The sequence below is a fragment of the Neolamprologus brichardi genome, chromosome 5, assembly GCF_056152115.1.
Source record: "Neolamprologus brichardi isolate AB-2024 chromosome 5, ASM5615211v1, whole genome shotgun sequence".
NCBI classification, from domain to species: Eukaryota; Metazoa; Chordata; class Actinopteri; order Cichliformes; family Cichlidae; genus Neolamprologus; species Neolamprologus brichardi.
Genome location: NC_142108.1, coordinates 19,192,721 through 19,208,008, shown reverse-complemented (window position 1 = coordinate 19,208,008; position 15,288 = coordinate 19,192,721). Strand labels below are relative to the sequence as shown.

Genomic DNA, 15,288 nt, shown 5'->3' with positions numbered 1-15,288 from the left:
AGTGCGCATAGTTTATGTGTTTGCCTGTTTTTGGATTAAGTCCTAAAAGAAAAAGCAGAAGGGATTCATACGTCTTTTTATGCTTCTCTTCAGTTGCACTACACTAAGTTGATAATAAAATATTTCAAAGTTACAGTCCTCTTTATCTTCAAGCTTCTCGAAGTCAGATGGGTTCACGTGTTGTTTCGGCCTATCCGTCTTCGACCTGCAGAGAATATTATTGCACATCTTCTGTAACACTACGCCTACTAAAAATCTCTTTTATTTATTTATTTTAAACAGAAATTACTTATTTTCTTTCCAATGTTTTTTAAAAAAAATAAAGACAAAACAGATGCATGTGTTTCTTAATGCCCCAGCCTTTGTTTGTCACGTTTGTCATGTTTCAGGTCCACACTGACATATTGGCCTTTTTATACTGCAATAAAATTAATAGTCTGCCAGTAAGCATCAATAAATCTGATAGTCTAGGGCTACACTGCCTAATAAATCAGCTCTGTGTACTCGTTTTCTGTGCTGTGCAGTATTGTCATAAATTTGCATTGCCACCTGTTCACAAATGTATTCATTTTAAGAATTTCCAGCTGTAAATGACCTCTTAATTTTCACATTCCAGGACAAACATGCTTATCAGCAATAGCTCCAAAACCAACGCCATACGGCAATCGCATATGTGCGTACGGAATATAATTTTCCTGTTTGAGCAAAGCTCAGATCCTTAATATGAAGTAATCTCAGGCCATAAAAATGTTATCTGACTACACACATTGTCACAATGCACAAGCACTGAAATGTGCTTGATGTGGAAAACATCCCAGTGACCTTTATAGTATCCTATCCTCATGAAACCCCAGCTCTGGTTTGGTTTGCACTTTCCCAGCTATTTGGGTTATAAAAAAAGAAAAAACCGAAGCATCATTATTTTTGAAAGTATGTCCTCGTAATTAAGTCAGCACCATTTCACTAAGTTTAAAAGACTTTATTGAGCAGAATGAAGTGTAAGGTGCGAAAAGCCTGCATTTAATGCCTCCATATGATGATGAAGGATCTCAGGAGGATACATGACTCATGCAGGTGTGTAAAAGCAAGATTTTTCAGTGTAGTTTGTAAAAGTTGAGCTCCTTTTTCTTCCACATTCAGTTCCATTAAACATGACTGTTTAGCCTTGCATTCTGAAAAGAAAACGGATAACTTCCCTCATTTCTTAAATTTTCACAGTTATTGACTGATTTATTCATCGCATAATCCTGTCAGCTCTAATTGTAAAACATCTTTTCACAAAAAACATAAAACTTCACAAGTTCCTTACATGTTTTTTTGGTGAAAATCTTTATTTTTAAAAGAACTACGACTGCCACGTAAGTGCAGTCAAATAAAAGCACTGTATTCCCCCTCTGGGATGTGGTGGGCTAAAAGTTGAAAATACCTAAACTTTGTACTGCAGTCCATTGTTTGAGTAAATGTAATTGATTATACTTCCACCACTAGAAAACGCACCGCATACCCAGAACTTGCAATGATTTAGTAGTTGAGAGATGTCTCGGAAACAATGAATAACTGTTGTTCTGCGCTCAACTGAAGAAAAGAAGGCTCAAAAGGATTCTGAGAAAAGCTTTGCCTGGAATCAGCAACATAAATTCATCCGTGCTGCGTTGGGAGAAAAAAAAAACCTTGAGCATCCACATTTGTTCAGAGAAACAGACCTGAAAAGAACTGCTGGCAGGCACGGACTAGAGAAATTGTTTGCTTTTTTTAAACTGTTTGATTTAGTAGATTTAACTGACCAAAGCTGTGGCATTATTTTTGTGGATTTTTCTTTCTTTCTCCAAATAAATGTGATAATGTGTTACATTGGAGAAAACACAAGGCTGGCTTCATTAAAACTAAATCATGTCCATTAATATGCTGATGCAATGTTTAAAAGACATTAGCAGTGCTTTGGTGTAGGTAAGTTGGATGGCAATGAGATGTTGGTCGGTCAGTCCGCCCACCGCTTCAATCCAGGCTGAAGAACCTTAACGTCTGCTGGACTCTTTTCTCCTGCGACACCACGACGCTGGCTTTTGGGAATTTGTCAAAAATGCGTGAACAGTTTGGAGTGCGGCAAGTCAGCGTTCCTTTAAGTATCTTTAGTCTCAAAGTTTTTTTATTGCTACAAAAACTAATGACATTTTCCCCAGCTGTAGTTAATTATTTGCAAGATTGCCCTAAATAAGCATTACACACACGCACCTGTTAAACAGCAGCACCCTTTGCTTGTAAGTCATGCTGATGCTCATAGTAGTGAAAGTATGATCAAAGGCACTACATCTACTCATTAGGGTAAATTCTGTTACTAGAAAACTTGACCTATATTAGAATAGCCATTCCACTCAGGAGTAACAATGTAACAATATAAACAATGTAGTAAATGGGATAAAGTAGCATTGTGTTTTGTGGAATTGTGTGGAAGACACAGTGGAAGAGGATTATGAAGAAACCGTTCACGGCAAGCCTTGGATGCAGATTTGTATGATATGAATCCTCAAGCGCTCAAGCTGAACTGATTTTTATCTAGTTAACGCGACACAGTGAGGTCTTTCAAAAGCCGGAGCTTGACTTCTCTTCAATGAAAAGTGCTGAGTGGAAATACCCTGAAGTGTAAACAATAGCACAGTATAAACAAAATTTTATTTTGAATTTCTTTTCATGTCACTTTTTTTCCCTCTTTTTAATTATGACTGTTCTTACAAACACGGTTGATACAAAACTTGTACTGGAGGCAAGATGATGTCTGAAACATTTCCCCATGCATTTCTAATTCAGTCCTTTTGTATTATATTGTAAACGGCAGAGTTATTTCATATTATTCAAGAACAGATTTGCTTTAAAAATAACAATAAAATGACTATCTATCTTTCTGAATGCTCTTTGTCTGTAGTAAACTGATCCAGAGAGGCACAGTCAAGATAATTCATCAGAACATTTCCACTAAAAACACATTTTCTGTGTATCACAATTGTTTCAACGCACAGACGCTAGAGGAAAGGCATCACTGTGTCCTAATGAGGTGTTAATGGGTCTGGAGGAAGAGAGGGGAAGTCCAGGATCTGCAGACAGAACTAGCTGTCCTGCACGGCCTCTTCTGTCCCCTTAATAAGCCGCTTGTGTCCCCTTTTTCCTGCAGGGCCTCGGGGCTTAGCAAAAGCCTGTTTGTGGGTGTGCTGCTTAGGATGGACCTCATCGTACAGAAAGTCGGCCGTCAGTTCATCTCCGTCGTCGATCTCCAACTGCAAAAAATAGCCCCACCCCCCAAAAACGGGCTGTATTCAGAAGTTCATTAAAGATATTTCGGCTTGAAGTCTTAGAAATTCCATCAATACTGTAGTCAGGACTTCAGAGGCCCCAGAGGTGGTAAAGCCTTATCATCTTAAAGAAAATTACTGCTTCAGTATCCTTTATTTTTTAAGTTATGAGATAATTCAGCTGAATAAATCCTAAATCCTGCATGTATGTGTACCAGTAAGATTTAAAATGAAGTAAACATGCTGAATCTAAAACCACCAGACTCAAAAACAATGATCACGATGATATGATCTCAGCAGTGGCTACAACCCATTATGAAACAATGTTATCTAATATACCAACCCACCATCCCCATATCTATCCATCTGTTATACCTTTTTAGCGATTTCCAAATGGTAATCTTTCTCCACTTCCTCTAATAGTCTGCTCTTGCAGCTGGAGTACAGCATCCGCTCCTTAATGCTGCAGCTGTAGCCTGGCATGGAATATATGAACACTGGAGACAGGGAAACATTATGAGAGTTAATAAATGCACATGTAAGATTCATTAAAGTGTATACTTTAGCCTCCACAAATAGAATCGGTATTTGGTCGCACTGCTCACAGTCTTTGTACACAGTGTAGCTTTGTTTCAAATCGTAATATTAAAAGCTTTCAATAAATATCCACAATAAATGTGGTGTCAGTGCCAGTGAGTGTACAGCTGTCTTTCCACAGAAACAAAATGCAGGAGGATTATCAGAGTGCAAGGATCAGTATCATACCGACAGATTCCAGGTAGTCCCCTTCGTGGGAGTGTTTGTAAAGGAAGAAGTGGTATCTGGGAGTGTCTCTGGGAACTCTGCAGGGCAAATCTCGAGTTTCTGTCGGGTTAGAGTGGACCAGCTCAATTGTCTCCTTCTCTACATCCAGCCTCTGAAATACAGTGAACAAATGCACGCTAAAAGACCACTGCTCACATTAGTTTTTAAGGAACTGAAATATGAGCTAAAGTTGGCTCACCAGCTGCACGTAGTTGATGCGTTTTTGGGCGAGCTGCTGTAGGGCTCTTTTGGCTGCATCCTGTAAGGGAAACGCGAGGCCCTGAAGAGTCTGGTGCTTACTCTCAACACTGATCTCTGTCGTCACCTGCAGAGGGCAGCAAGCAGAGGGGCATCTGTGTTTTCAAGCTTCTGGAAAACAAAATTCTCAAAGTGTTCAATATGTTCAATAGCAACACTTTCTGTGGCTGCAGGACTTTTGCAAAAAGGATAAGTTGGTATGACCACTGGATCACATTCATTCAGTATTACAGCAGAGTTCATCCACATACCTGTTTAACCCGGCCCTGAAAAGACAACCACAACAGTTATAAGTTCAATGTATGAAACAACCAGTCTGTAGCTCATGTTTCAGAAGAAGCAGCTCACATGCAAAGCTGTGTTGCAATAACGACAGTACGCCTGAAAGCATGTTGACCTTTTACCTCTGTAATTTTGATCCTCTGGAGCTCCTGCTCAGCTAATGTGAGCGGGGCAGGACCTGAGCAGGATGACACATGGTGCTGGTAGCCCAGCAAGCAGATGTCCTCCTAGTGTTGAAAACACAACAAGCAAGTCTTTTACAGGAAGCTCGAGACAAACGCTGCTAAAACATGTCGTCGGAGAGGTATAAATTTAGCTGGTCCTCACTTCGGTTGTGCCAAAGAGCTCGTATTTGATGTGGCCACCGCCAAACTCCTTCTTCACTGTGGCTCGCGTGGCAGCATATAACATCTTTTGTTTCACCTGCAGCCGTCAGAGAGGGAAATGAATGTGCCAGCTTTAAAATCTGAAAGTGTGGAGTTTATGTTAAAGAGGTGGGCCCACATGAATAAGCAAGAATGATCACAGACAGTGCAGAGTTAGTTTAATGGAGATGAGGATCTATTCATTTATTGCTAGGATCTCCTAGCACTGAGATAGCCTTTCACAAATTAAGCATCTTTTTTGAAAATAAAGCTTTTTAAAATTGTGTTTCACTTTATTAAACTTAGCTGCGTTTCATGTTTAATAAAGGCCTTCAAATGTCTATATGGAATTATTCAGGTCATTGGGGTTCATTTTTAGAGGTGGCAGAATAGATCCAAATATCAATAGTATTGATACCAGTGCTGGTATTGATACTAGCATGATAGAATTGATGCATGGTATCGGATCAATATCAAAATTTAAGTTAAAAGGATGCTTCAGTCTGTCACTACCCTCTACCGGGAGCAATACATCCTCTCATAAAAGCTCAGCAACTCTGTGTTCACGTTGCTTATTTTTTTTGGCACAGAATAATGAAAACTGGTATTTCTTACCGGAGACTGGTCTGGAGACCACGAAATAAAGACCCACTCGTAGCCCAGTGCATTCTGGGAGTCTAGGCGGTACAGGATGTAGCAGGGCTCCTGGTCATCGAGGAGAGGAAGCAGAAAGCGATCATAATCCTGGTCCCAGCTCTTCTCTGGCTCTCTGTAGGCCCCCAGCACCAGCTGCTCTGAAAATCCGACCACTACTCATCACATACCTCAGCACGGCCTTCACACAGCACATTCAGACGCTGTAGTCCACACTCACAGTAAATTTACACAAAGGATTCTTGTTTGTGATTATAAAGCATGAGCGTGAAGTTGACCTCACTTGTTGCTGGCTAATTATTCAGCAGCATGCTACAGCAGAAGGCGCCTCTCTATTTATAGTACATGAGAAACGTTACATCAGACTAAATGTGTACTCTTTTGCTACTTTCCAACATTTCTGAAACACAACTCATTTCCAGGTCTGTGTAACAATTGCTTTATAATTTCTTAGAGATGAATTGCTTCTTACATTTCTAATCACGTCTCTCTCATTTTTAAAGAGCTAGAGCGCTTTTTTTTAATAAACAACTAAAGCATGTGAAGAAAGACAGAACTTAAACTGAAAAGATTAATGGTTTGGTCTGTAAAATTTCAGAAATGTACTCTCTGAAGCCATCCACTATCATCAGAAAGAGAAAACCGTGAGAAACACGCTCATTATTTCCTTTCTAAGATGGTTAGAATGGTCATATTACAGAAAAGCAGCAATTTCTGATACAAAACTTGGATGTGGGAATAATGCGGACCAAATAACTTCATCCTATATAAAGCCACATGACTATTGTGATTCTGCAAGCCCCAACTGCTATGGAGAAAGAACAAGAAGAGCAACGGCGTGCTAAAAATATCTCTGGCTTCATTTCTGACTGACACAACGATAGTGGGTTAAATCTGTCCATAGCAGTGACAAACACTCTGAAACGCGCACATTAACCCAAAGTCTGATGTCGCTCAGGGGTGCAGGGGGATTTCCTGACTGTCTCTGGGGGCATGCTGCTATTCTGAGATGCAAAGCATTCCAGCTCTGCACGCACATATTTTCCATCAGCCAGTCTCTCCCATCTCCCCAGATCCATATTAGTATAAAACTGCATTTAAACTATCCACTCGTGGGTGGAGGGCCTCGTCTTTTCTTGTCACTGGTTAGACTCCACCACCACTACAGAGGACACGACTGTGTGCCCTCCTGAGGCAGCAGTGATGAAATCAGCTTGAATGATCGTGTTTCTCTTTTTGACATTGGAACAAACACGAGAGGAGACCGGTGACATGGTTACTGCAGCAGTGTGCAACCGTGTCACGTCACTCCAAAATAGCACATGGAGTCATCCAAATGCTTTAGTCGGCAAGTAAAACAGGCCTGACACCCTTCTGCTGAGTCTGTCCATCTGTGTCCCTCTAAATATTCAACGTGATAGGCACAGTCCACAAAGATAGCCCCCCCCCCCCCCCCCCCCCCGAAAAAAAAGGCCCAGAATGCATTCACCTTGAATCAAATTACAGCGTGGCATTGATCAGATACCAAAAACAAGGCGTAAACACATCATGAACATTTCTGTCTGCCTCCATAATCAGCCACCCGGACACCTATTGCCAAACTGACTGTTTCCACAAGCTGCTCAGCTGACACGCTGAGTGACTGCTGTCACACAACAGCTGCCAACAGTCTGCTTTTCCTAGACGTCAGACACGGCGTGTTGCAATTCCCAACTTTGTTTTTTGCTTTCATCCACAGATGACTTGAAGATCTGAGAAACCATCGTCAGCTATGAAAAACCCAGAAGGTCGTTAGGAACACATTTACCGCCGATTTCAGGGTAATTCTAAAAGTCCTGCTGACATGTTTTCAGGCCTGTCGACCCTCCTTGCCTCTAAGAAAAAAAAAAAGGAGTCCTTTACAGGAAACAAAGTGTAGCTGTTCATAGATGATCAGGGAGATAACTTATGATTAGTGGTCACAAACGGACGTCAATGATCTAGCCCTCTAGCAATAAGACAAATGATCAACTGCTTACGTTTTTCTTTCCACGACTTTCTCCAACTAAAATCATCCTGTGCTTCATCTCAGTTTAGCTGGTTTTCAGACAAATCAGAGCAGCTAAAGGCATCACCTCAGGCTTCAGAATACTGCGATTTACATTTTTAAACATTAAATAGAACTAACAATTTGTTTATGAAAGAAGAAGAAATCTTAGTTGCGTCTGTAGCTCAGTTTCAAAGGAGACAGAAGAAGAGTTTTGGTGTGTTCAAAGAGACACAAAAACTAACACGATGCTTGGTTTAAAATGATAAAATGTCGGTCCTCTTGAGGTTTTTATTTTCGGCATCTCCATTCTACACTGTACTTGGTCACTCACCGTCTTGGATGCGCACCTTGATGAGGCGCACTGTTCCACCTCTTGCCCTGGCCAAGAACTGCCTCAACTCTGGTGTCACCACAAGTGCAAGAAACATGGCGGGTCAGCTGTGTTTTTCTCCCGCCAGGGGGTGGCTGTAGGATGAAGACACAGAAGCAGGAGACAGAAGTGAAAGCTCCACAGGGCCAGGCCAAAATTATTCAAGTCCAACCAAAGTCCGGCGTGTACGTGTCCTTCGCTTGATCGATGAGTACGAGGACAGAGCTCCTGAAGAAGAGGATCACTGTGCGTCTGGGTTTGTTGAAAGTGTGCAACAGTATGAGAAGGGACATTGCTCAAGTAACTAGGACAGTATCATGTGCACAGAGAGAGTGAGAACCTGATCACCTCTCCTAAATTTAGCTCCCACTGAGTAGCTACCGGCCTGTGAACAGCCCACCACACACCAAGACCAAGCAGTGTAGCAAGAGAGCATGACCTCCAGACCTGATTACCAACTTCTGAATGACTGAAGATTTACTGCTGTGGGTAAATTATCGGTCACAATGCACAATGCAATGTAGGATGCTGTTGTTTTACCATTAACACATGTGGGAGTGAACCACACCAATGCTATACCTATTACTAGAATTTAACACAAAAACAACAAAATATTATAAACAATTTGAGTTACCGTGTGAAAAACTGCCCATTAATGTCTCAGAAAGTTGACCGTTGGCACAGATTGTGAAAGATGTTTTTGTAGCTCTAAATACCTGCTCACACCAACAGCACTCTCCTAGTCTGAGAAACATATTTTAAATCTGACAAGTCGAGGCTAAAAATATCTCCAGCTGTTTGTGCTACATCACGTTACACCTGAAAGTCGATCTCACTAAATCAAAGTTGAAACAAAAATAAAAACCCAGCCCCGCACTAGCTCAAATTCTGTCAGTACGGTGCGCAAACGTCATAAAACACCTCATAAAATATATTGTGTAAAAGAAAAACAATCAAATTCAACTAATTTTCCTTGTGTCTATTTGAACTGTCCTTCTGGACAAACACGCCGAAGAAAACCCTCGTTAATTGAGTTTAAAGTCATACTTTTGTAAATATATCTTAATACACTCATCCAGCCATGACTGGTACACCTGCTCAAATGATCATTTACAAAACTTTCTAATCAGCCAGTCAATGCATTTAGGCACATAGACATGGTGAGGAAAACCTGATGCAGATTACAGTGAGCATCAGAATGCATAACAGACTGAGTGTAGTTTTGTTGTTGGTGGTGGCAGACAGGCTGGTTTTCCCACACAGCCATCTCTAATACAAAACAGACAAAAACGACAATAGGCCTCATAGATACTTGAGGTGAAGGACCAGAATGATTTCAGCTGGCAGGACAACCAACAGTAACTCAAATAATCACTCAATACAACCAAGGTATGCAGAAGAGCATGTCTGAACACATCACCTTCAAACCTTGAAGCAGATGGCCTACAGCCATCTGTGTAGAAGACTACGAAATATTTCCTGGTGCTTAAGGCTCCTGGTAGTGTCCCTCCACCACAGCCAAGTATTGCTGCTACACAATGTCTACCCCTTTGTGACCATTTCTTATGATAGCTGCCTCCATGATTATAACACACCGTGTCACAAAGCTCAGATCATCTCAAACTGGTTTAAACTGGCCTCCACACCTTTAGGATGTGGTGCAGACAAATGTGCTCCAACTATGTGATGCCGTCTTGTTAATATGAACCCAAATCTCTAGTGATACTGTTTTCAGGACCTTGTTGAATTGATGCAATGAAGAATTAAGGTTGCTCTGAAGGCAAGAAGGGGCTCCAACCTGGTACTACCTAATAAAGTAGGCAGTGATTGTGGAACCCTGCCATTCTAAAAATCCAACTCATTTGAAAATCACAGACACAAAAACCAAAAACAAACTTCTTAGAAACTCTTTAATGTTAAATAGAAAAACATTTATAAAAAAAAGAATGCACAACTGATCATTTCTGTAAAGTCATTATTTACAAATTTTATCTGATTTTTCACACTTCTTTTCACACAGGTCCATACGGAGCTGACTGCGATGACCCCTGCTGGTTACTCTGCTTCCCGTCATCATTCATCAATGGTGGGGAGCCAGAATGCCTGAAAGATTAAATATGAACAATTCTGGTTACATTTCATCAATATGAAGCTGTTTGTGTGCCAGCAGTACAAAAGAATAAACAGGCTTTTATTTTTTTATTTCTTTTAAATAAATGGATACAGGGTAACTATCCCACAGTTCAACCCCAGCATAAAAAATTAAGACCAAGCAGAGCTACATTCTCTGGGCTGTTGTCTTTAAACTAAGCCCACATTGCTGCTTCCACTGACCATGTTAGAGCATGCGCTTGCAAACGTCATGAACTTCGGATTGAACTGCAGGCAGGTAATCGGGCCCGTGTGCTTCCCGTCTAACAAAGCCACCTTCATTCCACTCTCGGCGTTCCACACGTGGATCTTTCCGTCCTCTGAGCCTGAAACAGGGGTGCAGAAATGTGATAAATGTTCAGCCTGTCTCCTTTGATCTCACACTGTTTTAACAATTGTCTTAATTTCATTTAAGGTGGATTTTAGCGCAAAATCAAATCTCATTTCTGTTCTGCTAGTCCTGAGTGAGATCAGTATAGAACCTACACTTTTGGTTATGGTGTTAGTGTTTATACGCGTGCCCCACAACCACCACCTTGAAGTCTGTTGATTGTAAATATCACAGGTAATTATTTCCTTCCTGATCAATTAATCTTTCATGATGATCCTCATTAGCAATTGATATCAGACATACACAAACTCATGATGCTGTATATTATATATTAATGTTTTAAGTCCAAGTGTGAGTAGGTAAAAGTTTAACAGTCAAGGTCAGTTCATCAAACATATTTTCACTGTGTTTTAATTTCTCGCCCTACTCGTCCTGTTGGTGCGTTTCTCTCTGGTTTTATACTTTTTATCTTTAATTATTAAAGATTTAGAGAGAGAGAAACTTGAGGTCCTGAGTTGTGTTACAGGACGACTAATTGTAACACAGCTTCTAACTCTATCATTACTAATGCTTAATTTCATTCGATATGTCTCTGGTCCCCAACACACAAAAGGTCACACCTTGGATGTTGTTTTCTCTCTTGGCCTTAATATCAGTAATTTATGTGTTAATGATATTCATTTGAGTGTTTATTGCTGTGCATTTTTTTCAACCTTAGTTTTCCTTTGGACCCATCGACAGTTAAATGTAGAATTGTAAAGCCAGTTATTACTCAGGATGTTGCTCAGAAGTTCTGTGATTTGTTTAATCCATCTTCGCTGAGGGATTGCCCTGATGTTGATGTTGCTACGTGTTTTTGCTCGTTTTTCTTAAAGTAGTAGCACCAATAAAACCTGCCTTCATACCACTAACAAAACTTACTTCATGGATAAATAAATCAATTCGTAAATCCAAAAGAAACTGTCGTAAGGTAGAATGCCTGTGGAAATCCACTAACCTCGAGGTTCACAGGCTCCACCTAAGAAAACTTTGGCTGGAATATTTTCCTAATCTTATTTCTTCATATAAGAAAAATTCTAAGGTCCTGTTTGAAACAATAAACTCTTGTTTTTCCTGTGATCCCCACGATACCTGTGTCCTCTAAAGCTGACAGTAATTACTTTTTCAATTTTGTGATGATTAAACTCAATAATGTCAGAGCAAGCAGATCAATCACCAACCTGACTCAGCAACAGTGAATGCAAGCAGAAGTAAAAATGTAAAACTTGTGATCTTAACTGTCACTGTTGTGTATCTGTGACTCGCTAAATAAGCTAATCTGCAGACCACTGACTAGACACCATCCATTAAAGTGCTGTGGCTGTATTTTTAAGTGGAAATACACCACGCACTGTGCAGTGCTGCTTGTCATGCATGAATGGCTCTACCTTGCCAGGGCACAAAACCTGCTTTTCCTCACTTTTCCTAGAATCTCGAGAGTGAAGTCACTCCCAGCTATGACATCTGACATTCGAGGTAAATAGAATGCAGCGTCAGCTTTGGGTGTGTGCTGATATTGCGATAGTGTGATTAGGACGTCAAGGATTTTTTTCCAGTTATAAAAGAGTGGATTACTACAGTAATAAAGGCACTATTAAATAAAACATGTTATATATATGTTTTTTGTACACAGGTGTCTCTCTATTAAAAATAAGTTGCCCCATCTATTTGTAATAATAATTCCAGCTGCAAAAAAACAAAAACAAACAAGCTTTTATTATGGTGTTAAGTATTCAAGGCAATGAGTGGTAAACTGCATGTCGTAAACGTTATTCGTATTCTACAAATACATATGCAATAAGGTTAAAAAACTGTTAATACTAAAAGTACTTACAATAAGAAAAGAAAAAAAAAATCAAGTTTGCACTGGTGCAACCTGTTAGTAAATCTGGCCTTCAAAATTTAGAATGTGCGCCATGTATCGTTAACAGACTTCAGGGGTATGTTTCTGTACATCTGTTAATTTGCTTATTTACATGCTACTTACATATAAATCAAACTAACAAATATATGGATTAAAAGATTTTATTCTAAACACTAAGACAAGACAGAAGCGGTCATCTTAACTTACCTATCATAACAAACTGAGAATCAGGAGTGAATGAAGCCTCCAGTGTTACACCTTTACTGTTGTTGTAACCCTGAGTGTACATGAACAGTATATTCAGTTATACATGTTGAATCCATTTTACTGGATTGGTTTTTATTTTTCATATTTAAACACTTGAGCTTTATTTTATCCAGTAAATTTCTGTGTTGTAATAACTTGTCTCTTACCCCAAAGGAGTGAAGCACAGCACCTTTAAAAGCATCTAAGATGCGCAGAGCTCCACCATTAGTAGAGAGAAGAATGAGCTTTCCATCATTGCTAAACTTCAGTCCTGTCCACTCACATGTTCGATCATACTGAAGCTTAAAGGTTGCAAATGGACCCTGTGGACGATAGGTGACTACTCAGTACTTTTCCCCCAATAAAAAACAAAACAAAAAACCAAAAAAAAGTCTCTAATGAATTAATGCCTCTTACCTTATCAAACGACCGCAAATCATAAAGTTTAACCATTTCTGAATTTATTCCAGCAGCAAAAATCAGACCCTCTGGGTCAAATGAGCAAACTGGCTTCCCCTGCAGGTGCATCAGACCCTGAAATTTCAAGGTGACATGATAAAGCCGGTGTCAGTTATACAGCTCTTCTCCAATATTAAACAATAGGTTGCATACAGGTATAACAACATTTGGAGCTAACCTAACTACAACCAAATATACTAACCTGGCAGTTGGGTGATCGCAGATCCCACAGTCTGATTGTTTTATCTAATGAGCCAGAAATAAATGTGTCATCCACAGGAGACATGGAGAGAGATGTCACTCTGGTCACAAAACAAACAAAAAAGAAAAAAAAAATTACAACAGTGTAACCTTGAATGTAACACTGCAATTCAAACCAAAATAAAATCCAGTTCTCACCTTTTGTTATGCCCCGGAAAGTAGCGGATGTATTTGTTGTCATGAAGGGACAAGTACCGTATAGTGTCTTGGAGAAAAAGACAAACATAATCAAGAAAGGAGGAGACGCCCACAGCCAAGTTATACATTAAACAAGACAGCAAGAGCAACAGCAAAACCCAAAACATATTGTCTTCCACGCGTGAAGTTTATTACAGGTCGATCTGATGAGGAGACTCAACCTTGGGCAAGGCAGTCACTTGTACAGTTAGCTCCTGTATTGGGCAGAATCACAGACCCTCAAACTGTACAAACAACTACCTCAGACCAAAGTGAGCAGTCAGTCCAGCAGTGATGAACTGGCATGCAGCAGCCTGTCCACGCCAACCATCGAAACACATATCATCTTACCTTAAATGTGATAACTTCAATGTTAAATGCACAACAAACATGCCTCCTTGTTTACTCCCACACTGCTGTTGTTATTATTTTTGACCATGTGAGACATCTTATTACATAAAAAAAACAAACAAACCCAATCCTACTACACTACCAAGCAAAAACTACAAAAAAACAACAACAAACACACACTTGTGCATCAACATACCATCGATTTTGTTGGAACTGTAGACCACAGTGTTTGCAGCATGTGTGTACCTGATCAGATCCACGCCATACTTTTTACTGTAGAGAGTCCTCTTGGGTCTGCAAACAAACAACCATATGGACTTTTAAAATAACCCCTTTGTCAGTGAAGAAACACACCAAAAACATTTCATTAAAACTGAGTATTGTGCTCTTTATCTTAAGTGTTTATGTACTGCATCGATTTAAGACAAAATAACTTTACTGTCTCCCGTAGGGGGATGAAGCAGCTGCTGCACGAAACCCTCCCAAAAAACACACCACCAACAAAAAGAAAGACAACGCAGCAAAAGGGCACGCGGTCCCTAGCAATGAAGGATTTCTCTGTCATTCAGTCATGAGCTTTTACATTTATCGGTGATTATATTTATATAAGCTGACCCTGCAAATCCTACTAGAGTTCATCAACACAAACCCATCAAACACACACATACTGAGAACAGTCCTTTCAACGTTAAGGGTTTGGTTCGAGCAATGTGACTATATATTTATTTGCTAATATAGTGCATAACTGCAGACATTAAATCTAACAGATTTATTGTTAATTTGATGTTGCTTGCACTCGGACAATTTTACGCTGAGCATTAACGCAGTGCAGCACAGGCCTCGCTAGTTAGCATAGCAAATAGCTAACGTCAAAAAACAGCAAAGTAAAAAAAAATAACAAAATATACGGAGAACTCGCTCTTACTTTCCCTCCTGGCAGTCATACAAGACTAGCGAGTCATCGTCGCTGCTGGAAATAATCGTTTCACCATTCGAGCTGAAGTCGAAGCAATTAATTTTGTCTGTATTTTCGCGAAACACTTTAGCAACCCTGAAGCTCCGCAGCACATTGTCCGTTAGCTTCATGATGGCCTGTCTGTGTCTGAGGGTAAGCGCGCCCTCGTTTTGATTTAAATCGAATCACTAGTGTCACTTATGTAATCTTTACAAATATATGAGCTGCGGAGATATGAAAGGGGTCTTTTTTCCTTAAAGAAGGATAGTTCAAACACAGCGACAAAATCCCGCCTGGGATACTTCTCTGTCCTCGGCGGAGAGGAGGAGGAGGGAAAAGCGCCGCTTTCGCCACGTCAGTGACGCGCATATATATTCGTCACCTGACCTGACAAACTCGGGCTTAGGA

The 15,288-nt window shown here is 40.1% G+C and overlaps 2 protein-coding genes across 3 annotated transcripts; both read right to left on the bottom strand.

Annotated features, from left to right (window-relative positions):
- Positions 1-2,651: 2,651 nt before the first annotated feature.
- On the bottom strand, positions 2,652-8,359 carry twf2 (twinfilin actin binding protein 2). Of its 2 annotated transcripts, XM_006783191.3 has the most exons (9): positions 8,008-8,358; positions 5,609-5,787; positions 4,956-5,051; positions 4,751-4,855; positions 4,598-4,612; positions 4,288-4,413; positions 4,050-4,200; positions 3,660-3,781; positions 2,652-3,269 (listed from the first exon to the last, which is right to left on the bottom strand). In XM_006783191.3, the coding sequence occupies exons 1-9, from the start codon at positions 8,102-8,104 to the stop codon at positions 3,102-3,104; spliced, it is 1,059 nt and encodes a 352-aa protein (XP_006783254.1). In that variant the 5' UTR covers positions 8,105-8,358; the 3' UTR covers positions 2,652-3,101. The 2 variants fall into 2 exon arrangements, with proteins under 2 accessions (XP_006783254.1, XP_006783255.1); XM_006783192.3 differs by lacking the exon at positions 4,598-4,612 and having other exon boundaries at positions 8,008-8,359.
- A 1,583-nt stretch (positions 8,360-9,942) lies between these two features.
- Positions 9,943-15,273, bottom strand: wdr82 (WD repeat domain 82). Its single transcript, XM_006783197.3, has 9 exons — positions 14,851-15,273; positions 14,122-14,219; positions 13,536-13,602; positions 13,339-13,438; positions 13,095-13,211; positions 12,845-13,000; positions 12,639-12,708; positions 10,381-10,523; positions 9,943-10,149 (listed from the first exon to the last, which is right to left on the bottom strand). Exons 1-9 carry the CDS (start codon positions 15,009-15,011, stop codon positions 10,120-10,122), a joined length of 942 nt encoding a protein of 313 aa, XP_006783260.1. The 5' UTR covers positions 15,012-15,273; the 3' UTR covers positions 9,943-10,119.
- Between the last annotated feature and the right edge of the window lie 15 nt (positions 15,274-15,288).